Source organism: Chrysochloris asiatica, unplaced genomic scaffold, assembly GCF_000296735.1.
Source record: "Chrysochloris asiatica unplaced genomic scaffold, ChrAsi1.0 scaffold00106, whole genome shotgun sequence".
Classification (NCBI taxonomy): Eukaryota; Metazoa; Chordata; class Mammalia; order Afrosoricida; family Chrysochloridae; genus Chrysochloris; species Chrysochloris asiatica.
Window position 1 is genome coordinate 3,057,667 of NW_006408624.1, and position 16,716 is coordinate 3,074,382.

General features: G+C 37.6%; 1 protein-coding gene across 1 annotated transcript in view; it reads left to right on the forward strand.

Moving 5' to 3' along the window:
- The window catches only part of AGO3 (argonaute RISC catalytic component 3), a 213,444-nt gene that overhangs the window by 46,679 nt on the left and 150,049 nt on the right, over positions 1 to 16,716 (forward strand). The window contains exons 3-5 of the mRNA XM_006867532.1: positions 2,121 to 2,241; positions 10,153 to 10,361; positions 11,407 to 11,543. Of these exons, the coding sequence (XP_006867594.1) occupies positions 2,121 to 2,241; positions 10,153 to 10,361; positions 11,407 to 11,543 (467 nt within the window). The remainder of the gene's footprint in view (positions 1 to 2,120; positions 2,242 to 10,152; positions 10,362 to 11,406; positions 11,544 to 16,716) is intronic.

The following is a 16,716-nucleotide window of genomic DNA, read 5'->3' on the forward strand; positions in this document are numbered from 1 at the left end:
TATTCCAATCAGTTAAAGGCAGAAGACGGTCTTACAAGCTTTCTATGGTGATGCTTTTCGCTATTCCTTTCTCTCCCCCTCCAGTGTCTATTTTATAATATAATGCAAGGAAAACCAAGATTCAAAAGACAGCCAAATATCTTAATATTATTTCCCCCTTTTCCACATTCATTTCTCTTTATAGTTGAACAGTATTGCATTTATGTGCCACATCTTGTTTATCTATTTATCCATTGATGGGCACTTAGTTTGTTTTCACCTTTTTGCTATTGTGAATAGTGGTGATATGAACATAGGTATACCTATGTCAGTTCATGTCACTACTTCTTTTATACCTGGACTTCTGATACAGTGCTATAGGATCAACACTGGACAACAAACCACAAAGTCAGTAGTTCAAACCTACCAGCTACTCCTCGGAAACTCTATACAGGGTCACTATCAGTCAGAACCAACTCAACAGCACTTAACAACAGCAACAAGGTGTATACCTAGGATTGGAATTGATAGGTCATAAAGACTAAAACTTTTTTCATGTTCATATATAGGATCAAAATGTTTAATTGATCATAATGTTGTTGTAAGGTGCCATTAAGTTAGTTCTGACTCATAGCAACCCTATGCACAACAGAACAAAACACTGTCTGGTCCTGTGCCATCATCCAGTCCTGTGCCATCCTCACAGTTACTGTTACAGATCTTAATGTTGTTATTGTTGTTATGTGCCGTGGAGTCGGTTCCGACTCATAGCGACCCTGTAGAGCGTTTCTGAGGTTATAAATCTTTACGGGAGCAGAAAGCCTCATCTTTCTCCCGTGGAACAGCTGGTTGTTTCAAATGCTGACCTCGTGGTTCACAGCCCGATTCGTAAACACTATGCTATGCTAATGCAGGTGTCAAAATACCCTCGCTGGATAGATACTGTTGTAAAAATGAGATACAAGATACAGGTATATTTGTTGCTCTCAGAAAACTCACAGTAAGTAGAAATGAATTATAATTATTATACAATGGAGTTCTAATAGAAAATCATACTAGTTGTAATTTGAGCATAGAAAGAAGAGTACCTAACTGTGTTTGAGACAGGTTAGCATGTCAGCAAGTTTTTGTTGTTGTTGTTGTTGTTAGGTGCCATCAAGTCGGTACTGACTCATAGCGATCCTATGCACAAAAGAATGAAACACTGCCCAATCCTGGGCAAACCTCACAATTGTTCCACTTTGCCAATCTGTCTTGCTGGGAGTCTTCCTCTTTTTCTCTGACCCTCCACCTTACCAAACATGATATCCTTCTCCAGTGACCTGTCCCTCCTGACAATATGTCTGAAGTATGAGAGATGAAGTTTGGCCATCCTGGCCTCCAAAGAGCACTCTGGCTGCACTTCTTCCAACACAAATGTTAGTTCTTTTGTCAGCCCATGGCACTTTCAATATTCTCCAACACCATAACTCAAAGTATCAATTCTTCTAAGGTCTTCCTTATTCATAGTACAGATTTTGTATTCATATTAGGTTATTGAAAATACTATGGCTTGGGTCAGGTGCACCTTAGTGCTCAAGCTGACATCTTTGCTCTTCAACGCTTTAAAAAGGTCTTGTGCAGAAGATTTGCCTAATGCAATATGTTGTCTGATTTCTTGACTGCTGCTTCTGTGAGTGTTGATAGTTAATCCAAGAAAAATGAAATCCTTGAAAAGTTCAATCATTTCTCCGTTGATAAGAATGTTGTTTATTGGTCCAGTAGTGAGGATTTTTGTTTCCTTTACATTGAGATGCAATCCATACCAAAGGCTGTGCTCTTAAATCGTCATCAGATGATAAAAAGGATTTTGGGTCTATATCTAGGAAGAGTATTTTGTAGACCAACTGTGATCCAGCACAATTAAGTGATTTACTGGTTCATTCTTCTATTGCTTTGTTTTGCTGTGTGTATGAAATGTTGTTATCCCTTGCTGCTAGTAAGATTTTTTGGTATCCTAAAGCTATGGTCCTTTAAATTTGTTAAACCTGTTAAAATTCTAAAAGAAAATCATGCATGATAAACAATGCCAGGAATTTAATGAAAATGTTTTTATTTCACTTTTCAGAAGATTGTGTGAATGTATTTTTTCTCTTCTTTAGGGAGGTGGTTGACTCAATGGTTCAGCATTTTAAAGTAACTATATTTGGGGACCGTAGACCAGTTTATGATGGAAAAAGAAGCCTTTATACAGCCAATCCACTTCCTGTGGCAACTGCTGGGGTAAGATGAATATTCTACATTGGAAAACTATTTTTGCAATGTCTCCTTTTAAATGCATTTATTACTATTATTTTATAGTTCTTATATATGTAGTATGTAATTTATATGTTTTAAACTTTATATTTTGAGGTAACTTCAGATCTGGAAAAATCATGCAGATAATTTGATTCACCAATGTTTTTAATGTTTGCCACAATTAATGTTCTCCTTTTATTCTTCCTTAATAGTTACAGATACAGCTATAGAAAAAGTTATATATAACTTTATATTTTCTTGAACTGTATGAGAGTAGGTTACATCAGACATCATCCCCCTTTAATGCTTAATACTTCAATGTATATTTTATAAGGACAAGGATAAAAACCAGTGATCAGCTTCACTAAATTTACCATTGATGTGATACTTTTGTTTAATTCACAGTTTGTACAAAATGAGCACAAACCGTCCCTCCCACAGCACTCTACTCAGCTGGGATTAATTCATTAGAGTGGCCATACCAAACTCAGGCATTATAGTCACAGATAAGGGGTTTATTAAGGAAGTTAACAGGTTATAATTCAGGTTCAGAAATACTGAGGGCACAGTTTGTTCAGTCAGGACAACCTCTCCTTAGTCGTGCCTACAGACAGGTCTCTCTCTCTTTGTCTGCCCAGGCAATATTACAAGGCTCTTTTAGGGCTGCTGATAAATGCTGATAGAAAGACACTCCTCTCTGCTACAAGCCTCAGCCCAAAGGCACTCAACTGTAACTCTGTTGTTGTTGTTAGGTGCCATTGAGTTGGTACCAACCCATAGCAACCTTATGCACAGCAGAACGAAACACTGCCCTGTCCTGGGACAACCTCACTACTTACTGTAGCCATGCTTGAGTCCATAGATGCTGCCACTTGGCTAATCCATCTCACTGGGGGTGGTCTTCCTCTTTTATTCTGACCCTCCACCTTACCAAACATGATATCCTTTTCCAGCGACTGGTCCCTCCTGACAATATGTCCAAAATTTGAGAGACATCCTGGCCTCTAAGGAGCAGACTCTGGCTGCACTTTTCCAAAATGGATCTGTTGGTTCTTTTGGAAGGCCATGGCACTTTCAATATTCTCCTCCAACACCATAACTCAAAAGCATCAATTCTTCTTCGGTCTTCCTTATTCACTTTCCAGGTTTCACATGGATATGACATTATTGAAAATACCATGGCTTGTGTCAGGCGTACCTTAGTCCTCAAGCTGACATCTTTGCCCTTCAACACTTTAAAAAGGTCTTGTGCAGCAGATTTGCCTAATGGCAATATGTCGTTTGATTTTTTGACTGCTGCTTCCATGAGTGTTGATAGTTGATCCAAGAAGAATGGAGTCCTTGACAACTTCAATCTTTTCTCCATTGATAAGAATATCTAATGGTGAGGATTTTTGTTTTCTTTACATTGAGATGTAATCCATACCGAAGACTGTGCTCTTTGATCTTCATCAGTAAATGTTTTAAGTCCTCTTCACTTTCAGCAAGCAAGATTGTATCATCTGCATATCACAGGCTGTTAATGAGTCTTCCTCCAATCCTGATGCTACGTTTTTCTTCATATAATCCACCTTCTTGGATGATTTGCTCAGCATACAGGTTGAATAAGTATAGTGAAAGAATACCACCTTGTCGCACACCTTTCTTAATTTTAAACCATTCAGTGTTCCCATGTTGTGTTCGAACAACTACCTCTTGGTCCATGTACAGATTCCTCATGAGCACAATTAAGTGTTCTGGAATACTCATACTTTGCAATGTTGTCCATAGTTTGTCATGATCCATGCAATCAAAAGCCTTTGCATAGTCAATAAAGCATAGGTAACCATCTCTCTGGTAATCTCTGCTTTCAGCCAAGATCCATTGGACATCAGCAATGATAGCCCTCGTTCCATGGGCTCTTCTGAATCCGGCTTGAACCTCTGAAAGTTCTCTGTCAATGTATGCTTGCAGCTGTTTCTGTATTACCTTGAGTAAAACTTTACTCACATGGGATATCAAAGAGATTGTCCGATGATTTCCGCATTCTGTTGGGTCACCTCTCTTTTGGAATGGGCACAAATACGGATCTCTTCCAATCAGTCGGCCAGATAGTTGTCTTCCAAATTTTTTGGCAGAGATAAGTGAGTGCCTCCTGTGCCACCTCACTTTCTTGAAAGATTTTAATTTTTATTCCATCAATTCCTGGTGCCTTGTTCTTTGCCAGTTCCTTCTGTGCACCTTGTACTTTCTCCTTCAGTATCATTGGCTCTTGATCATATGCTACCTCTTGAAACAGTTGAACTTTCCTTTTGGTACAGTGACTCAGTGTATTCCTTCTATCTTCTCTTGATGCTTCCTGCATCATTCAGTAATTTGCCCAGTGAATCTTTCAATAATAAAAGTCGAGGCTTGAAGTTTTTCTTCAGTTCCCCCAGCTTGAGAAATACTGAGTGTGTTCTTCCTTTTTGGTTTTCTGATTCCAGATCTTTGCACATTTTGTTGTAAGATTTGGCTTTATCTTCTCAAGCAGTAGCTCAAGCTGTAGCTCTGTGAGTCACCAAATCTAGCACCCCAGTTAACTGCTTAGAGGCATCCCACTCTACAAACAAGCTTCCTGCCCAAAGGCATTCAGCTTTATGTGCTCCTTGGGCCAGAAATTCAGAATCCAGAGACTAAAGAGACAAATAGCTACATGGAACCAAGATACTGAATTGGATCTTGTAATGAAGGGGGAAAATGCTACAAAGTATAGCATTGAAACAAGAGACAAAATTGTAATACAGACTATTGCAGTGCAGTAAATTTCTTCCTATAGCTCTTCTATCCATAGTACTCAACTCCTAGCTCTTCTTAATGGCAGTGACATCACCCATTCCTGCTTCTGAGGAGGCTAATTTTATACCCACATTAGAGTTCCAGCTTTTTACAATAGCAATTAGCCCTGTTATCATTCACAACTGATATTATCTTATCAGCATCTTCTCCTACCTTTTCTTACCCAGTCCCATCAGGAAAAAAAAAAAAAAAGTTGCTTGGTGGGTTTTTAAAGTCCTGGTGTGGTGCTGTGAGTTAATGTGCTGGACTGCAAGGCCAGTTCGAGCCACAAGGTCAGCGGCTTCAAGCTTACCAGCCGCTCCTTGGAAAGAAACCCTGTACAGGTTTGTTATGAGTTGGAACAGACTCGACGGCACTTAACAACAGCATAGAGTATGGGTAGAAGAGCCATATGAAGTAATTCAGTGCACTCAGTTGTCTCTTGTTCCAGTGGTTATAGCATTCCCTCCCATGCTTTCGAGATCCAATCCAGTATGTTGATTTCATGCAGATATATGTCACTTTATTCCTTTGGTTTCTGAAATAATTTCACAACCTTTTATTTTGTCTTCAATGACATTGACATTGTTGAAGATTGCAGCCAAGTTATTTTGATGAATATCCCGTTGTTAAGTTGTTAAGTGCTGTTAAGTAATTTCCAACTCATAGTGACCTTGCATGGGGTTTTGAAGAGCAGCTGGGGGTTGGAACTGCTGACCTTGTGTTTCTCAGTCCAGTGCTGATTCTACAGTGCCACACAGGGCAGGGAGGAGCGACAAGGGGACTAGTTTCTCACCGTGTCTCCCCAGAGGCAGGCACTAGAAGCACATAGGTCAGTGACCAGGGGCATGGGGCAGAAATTTTACGACTCACATGGAAAAAGGGTTAATGGCGTTACCCTCTGGTAATGCCCCGAAGACAGTGGAAGCTAAATCCAGCCAAATGGACAGGACATGGCAAGTGCTCGCAAGCTTGCTCCAGACCTGAGAGGAGAGGCAGTTCCAAGAGAGTGGTTCAAACCCACCAGCTGCTCCTTGGAAATCCTATATAAAGTCACTGAATCTGAACCAGCTCAATGGCACTTAACAACAATAACAACATTCTATAAAGAAAGGAGCTCTGGTAGCACAGAGGGTTACGAGTTGGGCTGCTAACCGCAAGGTTAGCAGTTCGAATCTACCAATTGCTCCATGGAAGAAAAATGAGGCTTTCTGCTCCCATAAAGATTTATAGCTTCAGAAACCCTAGGCGGAGACGCTATGAATCAGAACCAACTCTATGACACGTAACCACCACCACAGTTCTATAAAGAGGAATCTTGGTGTGTGACTGTAGGAAAAGCACTTGACTGCTAACCACATGGTCAGTAGTTCAAACCTACCAGCCACTCACTACTTGGAAACCTTATACAGGATTGCTATGAGTAGGAACTGATTTGACAGCACTTAACAACAATATTCTATAAAGAAGAGTGCTTTCTTTTTCCCTATTACTTGTCTTCATTTGGCTATTCAAATTGTCTCAGATTTGGGCAATGGGAGCGTCTTCAAGCAGGCTGCTGTTGCCTTTTGATGTGACAGACATCTTTTTTTAAAAGTTTTTATTGTGGTTTATATGATAGTTTACATGGGGGAACATTAGCTTTACATTCATCCTATCATATTTCATTTTATTGCAATGATTACAATCCCCTCCATGTATCATCAAACAACCAAAGGGTATACCCTGTAAGCCTGTCCCCAAGGCCATCAGCACACAGACTGTCTCCCTCCCTGAGTTCAGAGTCCCCAGCCACTCCATCTCTCTACCTGCATATTTGGGGATGACACACATCTTTTGCTCAGTCTTTTTATTTTTGCAGTTCCTCATGTTCTGGTACAAGGTATTCTGGGATCATCTTATGTCTTCCATGCGACAGCTCTACAACAGGCCATTTCTCAAATAAGCCCTGCTTTCTTTTAGTTGGTGAATGCAATTTAGAAACCAGACTCTAGGTTCTGGGTATAATCATTTTTGTTGTTGTATTGTTAAGTGCTGTTGAGTTGGTTCCAACTCAACATCCACCCTATATAGCATTTCCAAAGAGTGACTGGTGGGTTTGAATTGTATACCTTGTGGTTAGCAGTCCAGTGCTTATCGTATAGTATCACATATCATTGATATCAAATGCAAGTAAAATTTTACTAAAGATAACTAAAAAATGGCAGCAATAGTACATTGACAGGGAATTGCTAGAGGTTCAAGGCTGATTCAAAGCAGACGTGGAACAAGGCATATCATTGCTAACATCAGATGAATCTTAGCTGAAAGCAAAGAATACCAGAAAAATGCTTGCCTGTGTTTTATTGACTATGCAAAGGTTTTCAACTGTGTAGATCATGACAAACTATGGACAACAGTGCAGAGAATGAGAATTCTGAAATGCTTAATCGTGCACATGAGAAACCTGTACATAGACCAAGAGGCAGTTGTTCGAACAGAACTGGGAAACACTGAGTGGTTTAAAATTAGCAAAAGTGAGCACCAGGGTTGTATTCTTTCACAACACTTATTCATTCTGTATGCTGAGCAAATAATCCGAGGAGATACATTTTATGAAGAAAAATATGACCTCAGGATAGTAGGAAGACTCATTAACAATCTGCGATATGCAGATGATACAACCTCACTTACTGAAAGCAAAGAGTACTTAAAATACTTACTGATGAAGATCAAAGACCACAGCCTTCAGTATGGGTTGCATCTCAATGTAAAGAAAACATAAATCCTCACCACTGGACCAATGAATTACATCCATATAGATGGAGAAAAGATTGAAGTTGTCAAAGATTTCATTTTGCTAAGATCAACCATCAAGACTCATGGAAACAACAGTCAAGAAATCAAATGACGTATTGCATTAGACAAATCTGCTGAACAAGACAACTCTAAGTGTTGAAGAGCAAAGATGTCAGTTTGAGAACTAAGGTCAGCCTGATGCAAACCAGGGTATTTTCAATAACCTCATATGCATGCAAAATTTGGACAGTGAATAAGGAAGATTGTAGAAGAATTGATACAGTTAAGCTGTGACATTGTAAACATCATTCTGGTATTCCCTGCTTTCAACCACAATCTGTCTGACTTGAAAGTGGTATCTTTCATTAATCATCCTCTTCTGAATTTGGCTTGAACTTCTGAAAGTTCTCTGTCAATGTGTGGTATAGTCATTTTTGAATTATCTGTAGAAAAATTTTGCTTTCATGGGATATTAATGATCTTGTCCAATGATTTCCGCATTCTGTTGAGTTACCTCTTTTTGGAATGGGCACGAATAATGAATCTCTTCCAGTCAGTTGGCTAGGTAGTTATCTTCCAAATTTCTCGGTGTAGATGAGTGAGTGCCTCCAGTACCACAGTGGTTTGTTGAAAGATTTCAATTTGTATTCCATCAATTCCCAGAGCCTTGTACTTTGCCAGTGCCTTCAGTGTACCTTGGATTTTGTGCTTCAGTATCATTGGCTCTTGATCAGATGCTACCTCTTGAAATGGTTGAACATCAACCATATCTTTCTGATACAGTGATTCTGTGTGTTCCTTCCATCTTCTTTTGATGCTTTCTGCATCATTCAATATTTTGCTCATGGAATCCTTCAATATTGGGCGTCAAGGCTTGAATTTTTTAATTCAGTTCTCTCAGTTTGAGAAATGCTGAGCATGTTGTTCCCTTTTAGTTTTCTAACTCCAGATGTTTGCATATTTCATTATAATGCTAGAATTTGTCTTCTCGAGCTGCCTTTTGAAATTTTTTATTCAGATCTTTTACCACCTCATTTCTTCCATTTGCTTTAGCATCTCTGTGCTGGAGAGCAAGTTTCAGAGTCTCTTATGACATCCATTTTGGCCTTTTCCTTTTTTCTTGTCCTCTCAATGACCTTTTTACTTTCTTCCTCTGTGATGTTCCTGATGTCATCCCACAACTCTTCTGGTCTTTAGTGTCTAATGCATCAAATCTGTTCTTCAGATGATATCTGAATTCAGGTGGGCTATATTCAGGGTCATATTTGGCTCTATGGACTTGATTCAGGTTTCTTTGGCTTCCACTTGAATTTGCATACGAGCAATTGATGATCTGTTCCACAGTCTTCCCTGGCCTTGTTTTGGCTGATGATATGGTTTAAAATTAAGAAAGGTGTGCTCCAGGGTTGTATTCTTTCACCATAGTTATTCAGTCTGTATGCTGAGCAAATAATCAGAGAAGCTGGATTATAAGAAGAAAAATGTGGCATCAGGATAGAAGGAAGACTCATTAACAACCTGCAATATGTAGATGATACAACCTTGTTTACTGAAAGTGAAGAGGATTTAAAATACTTGATCAAGATCAAAGACCACAACCTTTGGAATGGGTTGTATCTCAGTGTAAAGAAAAAAACTCTCACCACTGGACGAATAAATAACATCACAATGAATGGAGAAAAGATTGAAGTTGTCAAAAACGTCATTTGCTAAGATCATCCATCATCATTCATGGAAACAGCAGTCAAGAAATTAAACAACGTATTGCCTTGGGCAAATCTGCTGCACAAGACCTCTTTAAAATGTTTAAGAGCAAAGATATCAGTTTGAAGACTAAGGTGAACCTGATCCAAGCCATGGTATTTCCAATAGCCTCATATGCATGTGAAAATTGGACAGTGAATAAGGAACACCGTAGAAGAATTGATGCATTTGAGCTATAGTGTTGGAGAATATTTAAAGTACCATCGACTGCCAAAAGAATAAAGCAATCTGTGTTGGAAGAAACACAGCTAGAATGCTCCCTGGAAGCCAGGATGGCCAGACTGTCTGGAGAAGAATATCATGTTTGGTAAAATAGAGGGTCAGAGAAAAAGAGGAAGATCCCCAACAAGATGTATTGGCACAGTGGCAGCAGCTATGGACACAAATGTAGCAACAATGGCAAGATTGGCACAGGACCAAGCAGTGTTTCATTCTGTTGTGCATAGAGTTGCTATATATGAGTCAGTACCGACTCACTGGCACCTAACAACAGCAAACTTTAAAATACTGTATTTTTCTTTTTCAACATTTACCAGTTGTCTCTTTTCCTACCAACAGGTAGATTTAGATGTTACATTACCTGGGGAAGGTGGAAAAGATCGACCTTTCAAGGTGTCAATCAAATTTGTATCTCGAGTGAGCTGGCATCTACTGCACGAAGTACTGACAGGACGGACCTTGCCTGAGCCACTGGAATTAGACAAGCCAATCAGCACTAATCCTGTCCATGCTGTTGATGTGGTGCTACGACATTTGCCCTCCATGAAGTGGGTACTTTTATTTTCCTTTTCGTGTTTTAAGTGTGAATGTTTCCCTCCTAAGAGTGAGTTGTGTAGGCCTCACTTGGTTGATCTGCATATTTTAATTGCTCAAAAATAGTAAGAATACAAGTTCCTTTTTAAAAGTGAGTTAGAGAAAATTTGTTGAAATTTGAAGTTAAATTAACATTATTAGCTTAGCTATTTTAATGAATACATTTATAGAAAAATGCCTAATTTTCTCTTAAAAGCTATAAATCTTGAATAAGTGACATCATTTCAGATCTATCCCTATAAATAAATTAATCTCTTGTTTTAAAAGTAATCTTATATTTTTATAATAGCATCGGGAACCCTATTCAGGGTCGCTATGGGTCGGAACCGACTCAACGGCACTTAACAACAACAACAACATAATAGCATCAATATTAATATTAAAATTGTGCTGAACTTGAATAATACGTATATCTGTATGAGGTAAAAGTATGAATTTTAACTATACTTTTACCTCATATGTTATTGTTAAGCACCATTGAGTTAACTCCAACTCATAGTGACCCTGCATAGAGTTTCCGAGGAGCAGCTGGTGGGCTTGAATTGCTGACCTATGGCTCAGTCCTGTGCTGATCCTTTAGTGCCACATCAGGAATCCTCATATAGGTATGAGGAATTGTGTCTTTTTAAAGAAAAATTTTGTCTTGAAAACACATTTATAGAAGTATATTTTATATTAACCTTAGCATTTTCTAAGACTGGAACTCACAACTTTTTTTATCTTGCTTTATTTTAAAGTATATTAAATAAAATGTATTTGTATTCAGACATTAGTTTTAAACTTTGGTAGTTTCAATGAAGGATGCTGATGGATCTTTTTTATTTAGAATGATATGTTTTGCTTTCACAAATTTGGAAAATGTTTAGTTTCATGTATTTCACTATAAGCATCATCATGACAAATTATTTTTTTTATGTGTTATAGTCTCTCCTTTTTGCAGATTATTTAAATATTTATATAGGAAGGAAAAAATTAAACTTGCCATTTTGATTTTTATAGATACACACCTGTGGGCCGTTCCTTTTTCTCAGCTCCAGAAGGATATGACCACCCTCTGGGAGGGGGCAGGGAAGTATGGTTTGGATTCCATCAATCTGTTCGACCTGCCATGTGGAAAATGATGCTTAATATTGATGGTAAGGAAACTAAAGCTGTATTTTATATTGGTTAGTTAATTATTGTGGCCTGAATATATGTGTGGGTATAGGTATGTATATAGAGATAGGTTATATATATATAACTTTATTAATTGGTGTATTTGAACCATATTTGAATCTTAAGACAAACTGGAAAAATCTTTACATATTTATTATATTTTAACATGAAGTAAACACATGAAAATAGATAGGGAAGTCCTGAAATAATCATCTAAGCAGTCTTCTATTATAACTCACCTTTGGTCTTTTAACTCTAAGTCAGCATTTCATTATGAAATACATTATTTTATAAGAAAAGTCCATTGGTCACAGTGACCCCAAAATAATATTCCTGCTGCTAGTACTAAATGTGGTGCTGATTGCATTCTCCTTCTTAGATATCTTCTTACTAACATTTCCCAGCATATATAAAAGTAAAGAGAATATGATGAACTGCCACATACAAAGCATTTGGGTTTTAAAAACCTCCTAGATTTGCTTAATCTGTCCAAGTTTCTTCCTTACCACAGTATTTTAAAATCAAATCTCAGACAGCTGATATTTTGTCTGTACATCTCAGTATGCATCTCTCAAAATATGGATGTTTTCTTACATAGCCACAGTGTCATCACATATAAGAATGTTTAAAATAATTATTTACTTACAGCTTTTAACACCCTGTCCATAGTCAGATTTCTCTGATTGTCTCAAATAAATTTGTTTTGTTTTTTGTTTTACAGTTAGTTGATTCTAGTCAGGATCCAAATATCACATTTAGTTGTAATGCCTTTTGTAGTCTAGCAGTCTCATCTCTCTCCCTCTTCTTTTTTCTCTGCTCTTATTCATTTGGTTTATTGCACAAACATGGTTACTTGTCCTGTAGAATATCCTCACATCTAATTTTTCTTTTTGTTTCCTCTGGTATCATTACCTCGTTCCTCTATCTCATGTATTTTCTGAGAACGAAAATTTGTCATAGAATCTTGCTTTAATAATAGTTTGAAAATACATCAAAAGTGCTTCATACTGTATCGTATTAGGTGGCACATAGTATATAATTGTTCTCATTTTAGTGAGAAGGTTCAGGGATAACAACCTGAATGCTGTGGAAATTTTTCAATTACTCCTGTTTTATCTATTGATGGTTGTTACTTGAATCATTTATGTCACTAGTGTTTACCAGCTGGTCATCTTTTTAATCCTGTTACTGCTTTTGTATTAGATGGAATTTATATATAGTGAAGAATTCACGCCCCTCAACTAGGGCTGTTTGTTAAGGAAAAGCAGAACAATTGGTTAATGATTTTCACTTAATTGCCAGTTTTCAGATTAAAAATGTGGTACCCTGCTTACTTCCCAGTGAATTGCATAGGTGTTCCCTTGATTCCTTCAAACAAGGCCTCTTGGTCTATGTACAGGTTCCTCATGAACACAATTAAGTGTTCTGGAATACTCATACTTCACTATGTTGTCCATAGCTTGTCATGGTCCACACAATTGAAAGCCTTTGCATAGTCAGTAAAGCACAGATAAACATCTTTCTAGTATCTCTTTTTTCAGCCAAGATCTATCTGATGTCAGCAGTGATATCCCTCATTCCACTTCCTCTTCTGAATCTGGCTTGAACCTCTGGAAGTTCTCTGTCAATGTACAGTTGCAGCCGTTTTTGTATTACCTGTAGTAAAACTTTACTAGCTTGGGATATCAGTGATAATATCCAATGATTTCCACATTCTTTTGGGTCACCTCTTTTTGGAATGGGCACAAATATGGATCTCTTCCAGTCACTAGGCCAGGTAGTTGTACTCCAAATCTCTTGGCATGAATTATTGAGTGTCTCCAGTGCTGCATCAATTTGTTGAATGATTTCAATTTGTATTCCATCTATTCCTGGTGCCTTGTTCTTTATCAGTGACTTGAATGCATCTTGGACTTCTTCCTTCAGGATGATTGGCTGTTGATCACATGCTACCTCTTGAAATGGTTGAATATTGACCATTTCTTTTTGATACAGTGACTCTGTGTATTTCTTCCATCTTCTTTTGATGCTTTCTGCACCATTCATTATTTTGCTCATAGAATCCTTCAAATATAAATATCAAGTTGAGGTTTGTATTTTTTCTTCAGTTCCCTCAGCTTGAGAAATTCTTAGCATGTTCTTCCCTTTTGGTTTCTAACTCCAGGTCTTTGTGCATTTTATTATCATATTTAACTTAGTCTTCTTGAGTTGCCCTTTGAAATTTTCTGTTCAACTCTCTCTTCTGCCATTTGCTTTAAAATCTCTACACTGGAGAGCAAGTTTCAGAGTCTCTTCCAACAGCCGTTTTGGTCTTTTCCTTTTTTCGTGTCTCAGTGACTTTTTACTTTTTTCCTATATGATGTTCTTGATGTCATCCAACACCTATTCTGGTCTTCATATTTTGATGTCTAATGCATCAAATTTGTTCTTCAGATAATCTCTCAATTAAGGTGAGATATATTCAAGGTGATATTTTGGCTCTTGTGGACTTGTTTTAACTTTCTTCAGCTTCAGCTTGAATTCGCATATGAGCAATTGATGATTTGTTCCATAGTCTGCCTCTGGCCTTGTTTTGGCTGTGGATGTGGAGCTTTTCTACCATCTCTTTCCATTGTTGTTAAGTGCTGTGGAGTCGATTCCAACTCATAGTGACCCTGCACAGGGTTTCCAAGGCTGTAAATCTTTACTGCATCTTTCTGTTGCGGAACTTCTGGTAGTTTCAAACTGCTGACCTTGAGGTTGGCAGCCTGACTCATAACCACTACACTACCACATCTCTTTCCATAGATGTAGTCAATTTGATTTCTATTTTATTTGTTGAGGTCCATGTGTATCGTAGTCTTTTGTGTTGTTTAAAAAAGGTATTTGCAATGAAGAAGTCGTTGGTCTTGCAAAATTCTATCATGCAATCTCCAGCATTATTTGTATCACCAAGGCCATATTTTCCAATGACTGATTCTTCCTCTTTGTCTCCAACCTTTGCATTCCAATAACCAGAATTATCAATACATCTTGATTGCATATTTGGTCAATTTAGACTGCAGAAGTTGGCAGAATTTTTCAATTTTATCATCACTGGCTTTAGTGGTTGGTGTGTACATTTGAATAATAGTGATAATAACTGTTCTTCCCTGTAGGCATATGGATATTATCCTATCACAGACAGTGTTGTACTTCGTGCTGATCTTGATATATTCTTCTTGACAATGAACGTGATACCATTCCTCTTCAATTTGTCATTCCCAGCCATGTGACTGTCAGATTCACAATGGCCAATACCATTTCATTTCAGCTCACTAATGCCTAGGATATTGATGTTTATGTGTTATGTTTCTTTTTTGACAATTTCTGATTTTCCTAGATTCATACTTTCTTTTTAGAATTTTGTAAAATCATTAACAAATGGAACATAAGGTAAAATCCAAAAAAGATGTTCAATCACTTATGAAAATTTATAAGGAATCTACTTGAGTCTGGCTCCAGGATTTACTGAAGATTGTGGCTGTGTCAACAGATATAGGTGATTTAAAGTAAGCATGTGCTAGATCCTAAGCAGAGCAGACAGAGTCACATTAACATACTTTAAAATTGGTTTTCCTTTCTTTCCAGCTGTATCTATAGCTAGGGGAAGATGAACTGGCAGTCCTTTGTTTCATAGCATTATATCCACCCAAGGAAATGAGGCAGATTAGATTTTCAAAATGCTAAATATTAATAAATTCTTCCAACCAGTTAGATGGTAGTGAAGTTGGGGAAAATAGAATAGGAGACGTTGTGGGTTTTATTTAAAGCCTTTTTAAAAGATTGTTATTTACATGCAGATTTTTATATGTTTCATTCAGTTGTATTTGTTATTTTATGCATAATTGTCCTGTATTTAACCAGTGGGAGCCACCTCTTGTTAGATATTATGTCTTACTAATACTTCATTAGTCCCAGATAGATTTCCTGATTTTTTATTTCCTATCTTGTCCCTGGAATCAACCACTCCTCTAAGGATCTCTAGATCTTTCCAAATCAGTAAAGTTTCCTCATTTTTCTTTACCTGCATCTACCATTATGGGATATGTCACTGAAGAAATATAATTAACCAGCTCACTTTAGGTGAGTACTACAGTGATTTTTAATCAGTTGCCATTTCAGAACACAGTTTCATACATATGCAGATAAATCTTTAAGATGAACTTCTGAAAATGATATGTTAAGGGCAAATGTATTTGTCAATGTAATTGCTCTTGCCAGATTGCCCTTCATAAGAGCTCCAACTATTTTATAGCGATGAGTGAGAGTAGCCATTTCCTTACAGTGGTTCCAACCTGCTAGCTGCTCCTCGGAAACCCTATACAGGATTACTATGACTTGGAACAGACTTGACAACATTTATCAGCACTTTTTTTCTTGGAGTCCCTGAGTGGTGCAGATACTTCAGTGCTTGCCTACTAGCTGAAGAGTTGGCAGTTTGAGCCCACCCAGAGGCACCTCAGAAGACAAGCCTGGTGATCTACTTCTAAAAGGTCATTTCCTGGAAAACCAAGTAGAAAAAAAGAAATTTCATGAACATTTCTACTCTGCACAAGGAGCTCTGGTAGCATAGTGGGTTACAACTTGGGTTGCTAGCCTCAAATCTACCTGCTGCTCCAAGGGAGAAAGAAGAGGCTCCCGTAAAAATTTACAACCTTGGAAACCCAATACAGAGTCCCTACGAGTCAGAACCGACTCTCTAGCATATAACCACAACTACTACCACCAGCACCACTCTGGAATCAAATGAATGGCAACTAACAACAGCAGTTTTTTTTTCTTTTCAGGTTAGAGTGATTAATCAGACAGGGTAGTGTACATAGTAATGATTAATGGGCATCCTCTTTTATCCCTTACTTTTGAAGGAATCTTTCAGTACTTTTATATTAGATATGATATGCATGTATAAGTATGTATATATTATCGTGTCAAAAAGCACTTGTTGATTTCTATTTTTATCATGTATTTTTTATAAAGAATGGATGTTGAATTTTGCCGGATGACTTTTTAGCATCTTGGAGATGATTATGTGATGTTTCTCTACTTTTTAATAAACACTAAACCAAACTTGCATTTCTCTTTTCTTTTAATGTAAAGTTAGATTCTGTCTGCTTTTTAAATCAAGCTTGTAAA